General features: G+C 43.7%; 1 protein-coding gene and 1 long non-coding RNA gene across 15 annotated transcripts in view; one reads left to right on the forward strand and one right to left on the reverse strand.

Annotated features, from left to right (window-relative positions):
• Positions 1–9,412, forward strand: part of LOC147032117 (uncharacterized) — a 50,367-nt gene extending 40,955 nt beyond the window's left edge. For both annotated transcript variants that reach the window (XR_015055038.1, XR_015055039.1), the window contains exon 3: positions 9,327–9,412. This is a non-coding gene — a long non-coding RNA (uncharacterized LOC147032117). The remainder of the gene's footprint in view (positions 1–9,326) is intronic.
• ARID4B (AT-rich interaction domain 4B) overlaps positions 1–13,196 on the reverse strand; it is a 234,781-nt gene that overhangs the window by 89,001 nt on the left and 132,584 nt on the right. For all 13 annotated transcript variants that reach the window (XM_085869446.1, XM_085869443.1, XM_085869444.1 and 10 more), the window contains one exon: positions 9,355–9,506. In XM_085869446.1, the coding sequence (XP_085725572.1) occupies positions 9,355–9,506 (152 nt within the window). The remainder of the gene's footprint in view (positions 1–9,354; positions 9,507–13,196) is intronic.

Here is a 13,196-nt window from a genome sequence, read left to right on the forward strand (position 1 = left end):
TTTCTTGCGCTGCATTTTAGTTTCATACCATTAGAATAGAGCAGTTTGCAACAAAAATATTTCCCAGGCGCAAATTTCTGAATAAGACCCTTTTTGAACCTTTTTCAGGTCCTTCTGATATGCAAATTACCAACATTAAAACATATGCACCACATCATTATTCACATGTATCTTTCTGATGTATTCAAAGTGAGAATTTGCTCGGGCTCGGCATTTTGATTAATTATTTTTCAAGAGCCTCTCTGACCCCTTCAAGCCAAAAGGCCTTCTTATCTGAAAGTGCTTGGTCAGAAATTTTCTTACGCTGCATTTTTGTTTCATATCATTCGAAGAGAGCAGTTTGCAACAAAAAAAAATATTGGGTGCAAATTTCTGATCAAGACCCTTCGTGGACCCTTATAACGGTCCTTTTCTCTGCAAATGCTGATGATTTTCCTTTCTTATTCATGTGTTTTGTTTTCAGTATCCAATGTAGATGTCATTAAAAAAATCAGCCTCAGGCACAAATATTTCCGAAAAAGGGTTTTAAGGGTTTTTTTTAAGGGTCTGCCACTTCCAAACACTGGAAATGCTCAACTCAAGAAATGGGTTTTGTTGGATGTCAAGGTAATGAAACACGATTAAGAGCATCAAACCTTTCGAGCATGAGTTTATGATTAAATTCTGACAAGCTCTCAGTCTATTATACAAACTAGCAGAGTACCCACATTCAGGCAATGTTGTTTCAAACATGCAACACAACATATTCTTCGAAGACATACCTCTATTTGGACAGTGTATAGGAAACTGCTGCCTCAATCGCTCCCGAAAAAAAAAAAAAAAATAGCTCGGGTTACATGCATGAAGCAAAAACATACCATAAAGGTTGATTCACCCTTTTATAAAGTACTGTTCTCACATCTGGGGAGGTTCCAGCTCTACATACTTGACAGAGTCAAGTCTAAAGTAATCCATCTTATCAATTCTCTCCCAATCTGACACAAAAAACTCGACCCACTTGAATAAGCTGCAATGTTGGCTCTTTTTCCTTTTTCTATAGATATTACTTCGGTTTCTGCTCCCAAGAAATGGCTGCTTGTATACCTTCACCATTAGCTAGACCACAAAACACTTGGCAAGACACTACCTGACATGATTATTGTGTCGTCAATGGCAACTCAAAGGTGGGCCATTATGATGTTTGTTTCTTTACTTTCACCACAAAGCTATGCTATTCTTTACCTTCTCATGTGTTTCACAACAGTTTCAACTACATTTCACAACTAGATCTTTTCAAAAGGCAGGTTTTCCAGTTCCTCAAAAAGTGTTTCCTTCTGTATTTCTTCAGTTCTTTTTTTTCTTCATTTAAGGCCAAGTTTCGATAAGGATGATACAGTCTGTGGCTCGAGCCTTTAAATTAAAAAAAAACTTTTAAAAAAAAGGTCAGTCTGCCTGTCTTGCAGTGAAGCAAAATTGAAAATCATTCCAGACAGGAAAATTAGTTTTTAGGGACGTCATAAAGGACAAAAACAACAGGCACGAAGAACTAAGTAATGTGTTAAATAAGGTGGTATAAAAAAGGTGGTACACCAGTGGTGGTAAACTTCCGATTCAGTGTTTTTTTTTCCTTCAGTCTTTAAAACTTTTATTTTATCTTCCATATAATTATATATTTCAACACTGCAGAACACAAATCACCTTGTTTGCGTTTCCAAAAAACAAAAACCTCCAGTTTAGCAGTAATTGGGTGAAATTTACACTGTCTCGACCAATCAAATTTGCTGTGCATTCCGAGGGTTGAGCAACAGTGATATTAAGACAAAAATGGTGGCACCTAACGATGCAGCAACAGAGCTAACTTCATCCAAAAGATGTTTGTTTAGTGCATCTTTTTTCTCAAAGATTGTTCCAAAATCATCAGTTCCTTCACGAAGATTTGACGAGTACAGCAGATAAGGAGCTCTCATATTTTAACAAATTGTGCATTTTATGAGAAAGGCATGAAATTTCTAGCATAGTTAGGTCATACCATAATGTTTATTTTCGGATGTGGAGGGAAGTCAGATTTGACCTCTGAGGGGACAGTGAGAGGTCAAATCCAAGATGGCCGCTAGTCACCCGGGTCTAAAGTTCAAACGTCCTTAATTTTAGAACCAGACTGCGCAGAAAAACATTTACAGTGTCATTTCCAACTAAATTGGGGATGCCCATTCATTTGGTGATACCTTTGAGAATGTCAGAATTCAAGGAAATGAATTTAGGTCAAGGTCAAGGTAAAGATTTATCAAAAAATAAGCAGAATGTCCTATTAAAATTCAAATCTGGAAATTTTGTGGTGCGCAAAACCAGCAACAAGTTCTCTGCCATGGCACTTGACCAGTGCCATGAACAGAACAATGCAATGCTCAAAGGTTCTGGTGGGGCTATTGGACTAACTGGCAATCCCGGAGCACTCAGACGCTGGATGGTAGCAGGGCCAGAAATTGCAAGGATCACTAAAGAGTTTGAGCAACAGGCCACAAAGCAACAGCATGGTGCTGGTGACACTGGACACCATCACCATGATCAGCAACCTGGAGTGCAAGGAGCATTCCTGAAGGAAGTTAAGGTACTTGTGATAGTGCTGGAAGAGATGGGGAATCCATTTCTAGAACACAGTCAAGACCTACTAGTCATTGACACAAGGGACATCGTGGACACCCAAGTGGCTGAAACTGTGAGAAGGATCGAGACTCTTGGTGAGGAGCAGTACACCAAGTTTGTGAGAGAAAGGCTGGAACAGTGTACAACACCTGCCACACAAACACTTCCACAGAACAAGTTGCCACTGTTCAGTAGGCCACCGGTCAAGATGAAGTCAAAACAGAAGGCACAGCTCGCAGCACTGAAGAGTGACTGTGGTCTCTTTTCGAGGCTGTACATCGGTCAAACACGAGACGGAGACATGGACAATTTCTTCTCCCATGAAAACCAGGCAGCCCCGCCAGCTCTGTCAACTGGAGGGAAAATTCGGATTGGGGTTAAATCAGATCTACTTCGCTGCCTAGAATCAGATCTGCTCGAAAAGAATAGTGTGCCTATGGCTGATGCAACAATTCTTGATGGTGCAGCTATGGTTCAAATGCTAAATCCAGGAACATCAAGAACATTTCAAGAGTATGGAGAAAGAGTGTTTGCACCATACATCTCTGCTCAACCTGAGAAAAGCAGCCGCATCGACCTTGTCTGGGATGTGCATCTCCCTGCCAGCCTCAACAAGACAGAAGAGGGGAAAGGGCACCAGGAAAAGAGTGGCTCCTTCTACTGTGATGCCAAATAACTGGAAGGACTTCCTTCGATGTGATGATAACAAAACCGAATTGTTTGCTTTCCTGTCATGCGTAGTTATTCATCTTCCTCCAGCAGAGGGCAAGGAACTGTATGCAACAGATGGAAGTGGAGTCCTTTGCTCTCCGGCTGAGTCATACTTGGCCTGCCTTGCCCCATGTTCGCAGGAGGAGGCCGACACTCGTCTACTTCTGCAAGTGGCAGATGCTGTGCAAAAGGGGTGTAAGAAGGTGACCAGACATACCGTTGATACTGATGTGGAAGTACTGGCTGTAGCTTCATTCAGCAAGACAGCTCCTAATGAGCTGTGGGTTGCCTTTGGTGTCGGGTCAAGCTTTCGTTGCATAGCTGTTCACGAAATGGTTGCCACAATGAATTTAACACAGTGTCTGACTGTCCCAGTCCCTCACGCTTTCACCGGGTGTGACACTGTATCTGCATTCGCTGGCAGAGGAAAGAAGACTGCTTGGGAAACTTGGAAGTCTTTCCCAGAGGTGAATGATGCTTTCAATGAACTCCTACGCATGCCAAGTGAGGTCAGTGAAGGATCAATGTTACTGCTAGAGCGATTTGTGGTGCTAATGTACGACCGAACCAGTGAGAGCACGGAAGTGAATCATGCCAGGAAACAGCTCTTCACACAGAAGTCTAGAATGCTAGAGAACATTCCTCCAACTCAGGCAGCACTCAAACAGCACATCAAGCGCACTTGCTACCAGGCCAACTGTTGGAACCAGGCATTGGTCCTGGATCCAGAGATGCCAGAGCAATCTGACTGGGGCTGGACAAAGGAAACAACTGGGTGGCAGCCGCTTTGGACCACTCTCCCCGAAGCATCAAAATCGTGCCATGAATTGATCCGCTGTCGCTGTGAGAAAGGATGCACTGGACGGTGCAAGTGTGCCAAAGCTGCGCTGAAGTGCACTGCACTGTGCTTCTGTTCAGGAGGCTGTTAGATTTTGATCACTACCACTACCATTTGATCATTACCATCATCATCATTGCTATTTATAAAGTATAAAATAGACTAGCAGCATGGGACTATTCTGTTAATATTTTTGTATTATTATCCCTATAGTGTCAAAATCGAAGCGAAGTTTCGCTATATTGCATTGGTCCAATCCATTGTCTTTACCAAAAGAATGCCCAAAAGTTTTTAACGTAAGTTTACTTTGACCGAAATGCATTTCCTTGGCTCCTGGCGATCTCAAAAGTATCACCAAACGAATGGCCATTCCAAACTTAGTTGGAAATGACACCTTAAATGTTTTTTTTACACTGTTTAGTTCCAAAATTAAAGGTGTTTGAAGATTAGACCCGATGGACTGATGGCCATCTTGGATTTGACTTCTCATGGTCCTCAGAGGTCAAATCTGACTTCCCTCCACATCTGAAAATAAACCTTATGGTATTCACTAACTATGTCAGAAAATTCATGCTTTTCTCATAAAAAGCACAATTATTGTGCTTATCCGCTGTACTCGACAGAAGTTTTAGCTCTGGACTGTTCCGTTTGATCCATCGGCTTCGTATGGTTACCATCGCACCTATTATTCAGGTCAGGTCAGGTATGGGAGCATGTGCCAGAACAGCATGTCGCTGCGTCCACTTTCCGCCGGTACTCCAGGGGCCTCCGTCTGGCCATCCCCCAGGCAGATGCCAGGCCCATCCCCATCTCCTTGAGATGATGGTCAACCTGTTGCAACCATGAGGCACGTGGTCGACCCACTGGCCTCCTCCACTCATGAGACTCCCTCGCTGAGAGAATCTGGTGAGCAGGATCAGAGTCAGGAAAACGAGCCACATGTCCATACAGCCGCAATTGACGCTCACGGACTATGCAGGTAACAAATCTCATCCGAGTCTCTCTCAGCAACCGCTCGTTGGACACAAAATCCGACCAGCGATAGCCAAGGATTCTCCGAAGAGACCTGGTACCAAAGGAATTAAGTCTCCGTCTCAGATCCTTGGTCAGAGTCCAGGTCTCGCACCCATAGAGCAAGACTGGAAGTACCAAGGACCTGAAGACTCGGACTTTCGTCCTCCCGCACAGGTACCGGCAGCGCCACACCCCATGATCCAGTGAATCCATGACTCCCCAGGCCCGACCCAGACGTCTATTGACCTCTGACTCGCAGCCAGCAGAGACATGAATGTCACTGCCAAGGTAAGTGAATCTCTCCACGACCTCAACATCCTCACCACAAACAGACACAGACAGGACAGCAGCATCCAAGATGTCACCGAAAGCCTGGATCTTAGTTTTGACCCAAGAAACCCGTAATCCCAACGGCTCCGACTCCTCATTCAGCACCTCGAGGGCCCCCAAGAGGATGTCTAAAGTCTCCGCAAAGATGACTGCATCATCTGCAAAGTCAAGGTCCGAGATCTTGACATTCCCAAATGACGCACCGCAACTTGATCTCTCCGACATCCTCCCTAGAATCCAGTCCATACAAGTGCTGAAAAGTGTGGGGGCAAGTACACATCCCTGACGAACTCCAGTAACAACTGGAAATAAGTCAGAGATGGTACCACCACACTTCACAGCACTCTCAGTACCAGAGTAGAGTTCAGACATCAGATCGATCAGTTTTGGTGAAACCCCACGAAGACCAAGAATCCTCCAGAGGACATCCCGATTCACTGAATCGAACGCTTTACAGAGATCAACATAGGCTGCAAGCAGCCCCTGCCGAAACTCTCGTCTGCGTTCGGTGAGGACATGAAGTGCAAGGATACGGTCAATCGTTGACCTCGTTGGTGTAAAGCCTGACTGCTCTGGACGCTGCTGCTCAAGCAGTGGTGGCGAACCCTATCGAGAATTATCCGAGCAAAGACCTTGCCCGGCACTGAGAGCAGCGTCACCCCTCGGTAGTTGTTGCAGTCTTGGCGATCACCCTTCCCTTTCCAGAGAGGGACAACAAGGCCCCTCTTCCAGTCAGTTGGGATGATGCCTGTGTTCCAGGCAGAGCACAAAACTGCATGCAACGACACGAGTGCAGCATTTCCACCAGCCTTGAGAAGTTCGGCATGGATGCCACAGATCCCTGGAGCTTTGCCCCATTTCAACTGGTTTACCGCAGCCCGTGTTTCCACAAGCGTAGGTGGACCACAGTTGATTCGAGGGTCAGCAACAGGGATTGTAACACCCTTGACGTCCAACTCGACAGTTGGGGGATCAGCCTGGTACAACCGCTCAAAGTAACCGGCCCAGCGGGCCTTCACTTCAGACTCCTCTGTCAAGAGCCTACCACTCTCTGCTCGAACTGTAGTGCTCCGAGGGATGGGCTTGGATGAACGTAATGCGCGAATTCCCCTGTAAGCGGGACGATAATCACCTGTCCACAGGTGATGCTCTACCCCCTCACAGATTCCTCGCACATAGGCCTCCTTGTCCACCCTCAGTGCACGTACAGTTTTACGCCTCAGCTCCCTGAACAGCTCAGCTCTGCCATTCAGCCTGGCCCTGCGACTCTGGTCAATGGTATCCAGTGTCCCTTGAGAGACAAAATTCTTCTTTGCCCTGCGGTGAGCTCCAAGGCATCCACCGGCAACATCAAGGACGGTGGTCTTGAAGGCGCTCCACAACTCTTCAGGACCCCCCAAAGCACCCAGAACCCCCAAGTGTCCACTCAGCCTGTTCGCAAACTCCTCAGCTACTCTCTCATCCCTGAGCTTGGCAACATCCAGCCTCGGCTGGGATGGTACCATTCTCCAGGATTTAAGGTGCAGCTTTAGAGTTGCTACAACAAGCCTGTGGTCAGTATTGAGGAACTGAGCACTCCGGTAGACCCTGCAGTTCTGGATCATCCTCCAACGACCGTCAATGAGGACATGGTCAATCTCCTTTGCCACACCGCCAGCGTTGGAATACCAAGTCCAGCGATGAGTTTGTGGGCGCTGAAACCATGAACCAGCCACCCTAAGTCCATGACTTCTTGCAAAGTCAAGGAACTTAGTGCCATTCTGGTTCATAGTTCCTGACCCATGGGGACCAACACACACCTCATAACCGTCCCTATCAGTTCCAGTCGATGCATTGAAATCCCCCAAGACTAGAAGTGTATCTCGTCTGGGGTACTGATCAACCACAGACTCGAGTGTGGCGTAGAATGCATCCTTCACGGTGAGATCACTTGCCTCAGTCGGAGCATAAACAGAGACCAGGGAAATGACACCTAAGGAGTGACGAATCCTTAATCTCATAATACGCTCGTTGACCGGTGTTACCTCAATTATCATTGGGGTCAGCTTATTGGACACAGCTACAGCAACTCCTTGGGTATGGTAACCATCAGAGCGACCAGACCAATAGTAGGTGTAACCACCCACCATTATCTCGCCGCAATCCGGTCTCCGAACCTCAGAGAGAGCTGCAATCCCGATGTCCAAACGCTTGAGCTCAGATGATAACAGAGACAGGTGATCATCCTCTCTTAGGGATAGGACATTCCAGGCACCCACCCGAAGGGACCGCCTCAGGTTAACCCAAGGAGACCGCCGTCTGGTGGATGACACCTCAGCACCACTCCGACACACTCTCCCGCAATCTGACCCAGGGATGTTACCCCGTGGTTTCCCTCCTATCAAAGATTGGGGGTCCCGAAGGCTTTGCCCCAATCCCGTCATCCGGTGAGCTGCCCTGCGAAGGGAAGCTGCACAGGAGGTACTCCCACGGAGTGGGTTTTCAGATTTTTTTGCGTTTTTGCGTTTTGCGGAATGAAGGGTTTTATGGTGGCCGGAGTGCAAATCCTGCCACCAACCTCCTAATAAGAAGTGACCCAACTGCAGGAGGACGTCCGCAGACACAGTTGGGCACTAGATATGGATGGCCGTTGGCTCACAAGGAGCTCCTCCGCCCTTTGACAGGTTTTGTTTTTAATCCTGCTGGGTGTCCATATCCAAACACCCTCCTCACCAGAAAACCTGGTGGGGGAGACGGTTTAGTCGCCGACCACCCGACCATGGAACAGGTTAGTACAGGTTTACATGGTACCTGTAGCAGGTCACAGATCGAACCTGACCTGACAGCATTATTCCTGACCTATTATTATTATCCTGACCAGATCGAACCTGACCTATTATTCAAAGTTCATGAACAAAGCTAATATAGATTGTGCTCACAAACACAAAGCAAGAGTTGAAAATACTTTTCCCATGCCCTTTTTCTCAAAACACTGTGGGGTAAGGTAGTCTATGAACCCTCCAGTTAAGCATGCTTTTGAAAACCAATTTCTATTGAATTAACTCACTGTATCAAGTGAGACATGCAGGACATTTTCCTGACATAAAGAGAGAAGCTGGATGGATATTCAATCACTTTACCAGTTAATGGCTGGATGATAATACCCAGTTAAGCCAGTTAGGACAGGAGGTACAGACTTACAAATTATGTCAAACCTTAAATAGATGCAGAACATTCTGAATTTTTATTATGGAGAGTAAATATCCTAATGCATCTGTGAGAAAGAGAAGGCCATTGTTTTCTGGCACCATAGCTTGAGTTTATCCCATTCTTCAGTTCTCAAAGTGACAAACTCATCCATGAGAATCAAACATGAAGAAACTAGAGTGAAGTTGATGATGTGCCTTCGCAAATCCCCACGTTTCCCACCTAAATCAAAGTTGAAAGACTGCAAAAAGTTCCATCAGGAACAATCTAATAACAAAATCCCCCCCCCATTTTGACCCCTGTGAACTGAGGACCCCACCCCCTGGGGCATGAACTGTGGGGGGGGGGGGACTTGTTGCATATTTAATGTGTACACCAATGTTGATTGCATCTGCAAAGTTTCATTTAAAGTGTTTTAAAATGTTCCCGTAATTGCATTTTTTGGTATTTGACCTTTTGACCCCACCTCAGGGTGCAAGGCCAACAATGGTACTGCTCTTGCACCTTCTTGCCATGTAATGATCATAACAACCAATTTTGGTGAATTTCTGCACAACCGTTTAGGAGGAGATGGCATGATGGACGGACAGACGTGATTACAATATCTTTCTGTCTTTTTCAAAAGGCATGGTGATAAAAACTACAAAACATACCTGCGCATCTCCTCCATCCTCAACAACAGCAGCTCCAGCTCTGGTGGTTGTGGCTGACCTCTGTGGTGATTGCTGCTGCACAGCAGCAGGGCTTGCTCTCCATAATGCTGGAATCTCACGGTACTCCTGAAAACGAAGGCCAGCTTCAAGTGCTGTCAGAACACATTGAAACACAGGGTAGAGTTTTAATGGGGCTTATCAGCTGTCGAACAAGAAAAAAAATTTTTTTTTAATATATTTGTTCAACATCAATTTAAAAACTCAAAACCTTTAACATATTTTGAAATTGGACCGATAAAACCAAATCTTGAAAAACTTTATATTTAAACGTACAATCGTGCAGCACAGCTAATATTCGTTGGTACAGCTCCATCAGGTTTAAATATTATGGAGGAATACTTTCACTGAGCACGAAACTGTGGATCACACTTGCGGTAAATCCATTAAAGGCCATGTGACATGGTTTCAATATCCTTATGCACATCATTTAAAACACTAACTAGATGGCTGTTAATCTCCTCCTCATGTCAGCCCACACCCCATACATACTCATTGTTTTTTCTTCTCTCATTAACCCTCCCCATGCCAACCACTTAATTTACAGGATATTGTGTTTTCTCCGCACTCCCTCCGCCCAACTTTCCATTTTTAGTTCCATTGCAGTTTCATTCCCGGTCCTCCCTTCCTGCTGTGTTTGGGCTTGTATCCAGCTTGTGTCCTCCTCACCCCTCCCCTTACTGTCTCATTCTTCCCCCAAGCATCCCTCTACCCCAAAGTTGGTGTGTTTCGCCGTTTTCTATTGTTTTTTTATGTTCTGTTCTCGCTCTTCTATGAGCCTCGACCGACTGCACAAAAAAACAAAATTATAACCTTGGGCATAAGCATTAAACTGTTGAAGATTTTGCCTGCCATAATGAGCAATTTGCATTTTTCCTTATTTGAATGCTTGCAGAGGTATCATCTCTGCTTCTGTGGTGGGTATTTCCAACTGACATCAGTTCAATTGTTCAATGTCCTGCATGTTATGTTCATACAGCAGTACGTATGCTATCACCCTACTGCACAATGTCTGCTGAAACTTTTAAATTATGCATTTACACAGGAGTCTTAATGATTAGTGTCCCTTTATTTGACGATCAGGTGTGAAGAGTAAAAGCATGCTTCTAGCAAATGATGGGTATGTGAGTGAAGGGCAGAGACACACATTAACATTCATTGTTGACATTCTTCCCTCTCTGTTTCCACAAAATCCACAAGGGCTTAATGCACAACCAATGGCCACTTGAACCAGACACTTTTTGTTGAGCCATCAATTTCTGAACGATGAAAAAAAAAAGTGAATTTGAGTGATTTTCCAATTTTATTCTCAACATCAGAATTTTGAATGCAGGAAATTATGTCAATGCATCCTGGAAAATGCCTGAATGGGGTTCACCATTGTATGTTTGCTTTGTCAGAATAACACACAGTTGTATTAGTGACCTGAGAATAATCGCCTGGAAGTTGCATGAAGGAATCCCCTCAAGGAATGGTGGGCATGTATTTTCGCAGCATTTAAGTATCTGGCAATACACCTCACACCCCTAGTATTCAATGCTATCAGCTTCAAAATTCTAAAGGAACACTTTGGTCGAGAATACTGATGCTCAAATTCTCACTGAATTACTGCATGCTCTCAACAGTATTCACCATCTTCATTCTCACAATCCACCTGATCTATATGGGGTCAGCATAAGTCGAACCTCTGCTCAATCTGACTTCACACAACATGCAGCACTGCCTTATAACAGTCATGCAAAAATATTTTAGAAATTAAATCGAGAATAAATCGGACTTTGAACAACAATTTCTTTGCTGATGACTCCACCCCTGCCATGACAATACTCATCCTTCAGATAGATAGGCAGCAGCATCTTCCCTCTCTTCAGACATTGATAGAAACAAAAGCTAGTCAAATACATGAAATATGTCTTTCAATCCTGACAAATCAATCAATCTCAATATCTCAATCCCTCAATCCCTCAATCAATTAATCTCAATCCTTCAATTAATCAATCAATCTCAATCTCAATATATCAATCTCAATATCTCAATCCCTCAATCAATCTCAATCCCTCAATCTCTCTATCAATCTCAATATCTCAATCTCAATATCTCAATCTCTCCATCAATCTCAATATCTCAATCCCTCAATCTCTCTCTCCCTCAACCTCTCTATCAATCTCAATATCTCAATTGCTCAATATCAATATGTCAATCCCTCTATCAATCTCAATATGTCAATCCCTCAATCTCTAGATTCATCAGAATATCTCAATCCCTCAATCTCTCGATCAACCTCAATATCTCAATCCCTCAATATCTCTATCAATCTCAATATCTGAATTGCTCAATATCAATATGTCAGTCCCTCTATCAATCTCAATATGTCAATCCCTCAATCTCTAGATTCATCAGAATATCTCAATCCCTCAATCTCTCGATCAATCTCAATATCTCAATCCCTCAATATCTCTATCAATCTCAATATCTCAATCCCTCAACCTCTCTATCAATCTCAATATCTCAACTGCTCAATATCAACATGTCAATCGCTCAATATCAATATGTCAATCCCTCTTTCAAGCTCAATATGTCAATCCCTCTATCAATCTCAATATGTCAATCCCTCAATCTCAATATGTCAATCCCTCAATCTCGAGATCAATCGCAATATCTCAATCCCTCAATGTCTCAATCCCTCAATATCTCAATATCTCTATCAATCTCAATATCTCTATCAATCTCAATATCTCAATCTCTCTATCAATCTCAATGTCTCAATCTCTCTATCAATCTCAATATCTCTATCAATCTCAATATCTCAATCTCTCTATCAATCTCAATGTCTCAATCAATCTCATTATCTCAATCCCTCAATCTCTCAATCTCTCTATCAATCTCAATATCTCAATCCCTTAATCTCAATCTCAATATCTCAATCCCTCAATCTCTCTATCAATCTCAATCAATCTCAATATCTCAATTGCTCAATATCAACGTGGCAATCCCTCTATCAATCTCAATCTCTTGATCAATTGCAACATCTCAATCCCTCAATATTTATATCAATCTCAATATCTCTATCAATCTCAATCTCTCAATCTCAATACGCCAATCCCTCTATCCATCTCAACATCTCAATCGCTCAATCTCACTATGTCAATCTCTCTATCAATCTCAATATCGCAATCCCTCGATCAATCTCAATAACAATCTCAATATATCAAGCTCAATAGCTCAATCCCTCAATCTCAAGATGTCAATCCTTCTATCAATTGCAACATCTCAATCCCGCAATATCTACATCAATCTCAATATCTCTATCAATCTCAATATCTCTATCAATCTCAATATCTCAATATCTCTATCAATCTCAATCTCTCAATCTCAATATGCCAATCCCTCTATCCATCTCAACATCTCAATCGCTCAATCTCAATATGTCAATCTCTCTATCAATCTCAATATCGCAATCCCTTGAGCAACCTCAATATCACAATCCCTCGATCAATCTCAATAACAATCTCAAAATGTCAATCTCAATATATCAAGCTCAATATCTCAATCCCTCAATCTCAAGATGTCAATCCTTCTATCAATCTCAATATCTCAATCCTTCAATCTCAATATGTCAATCCATATATCCATTGGGACCATACTCTGTACAGAGCGTCGGTGCTGCAAAAGCAGTCTCCTGGGAAAGTGGGCACAATCCTGGATTGGTCACCACTCCGACGTAGGGTACTCGAATGGCTCAATCGTAACAGTAAGCTGGTACTCACTTTGCCAACCTCAGAAGG

This window comes from Eptatretus burgeri, chromosome 2, assembly GCF_056783735.1.
Source record: "Eptatretus burgeri isolate ZD-2024b chromosome 2, Ebu_testis_v1, whole genome shotgun sequence".
NCBI lineage: Eukaryota > Metazoa > Chordata > Myxini > Myxiniformes > Myxinidae > Eptatretus > Eptatretus burgeri.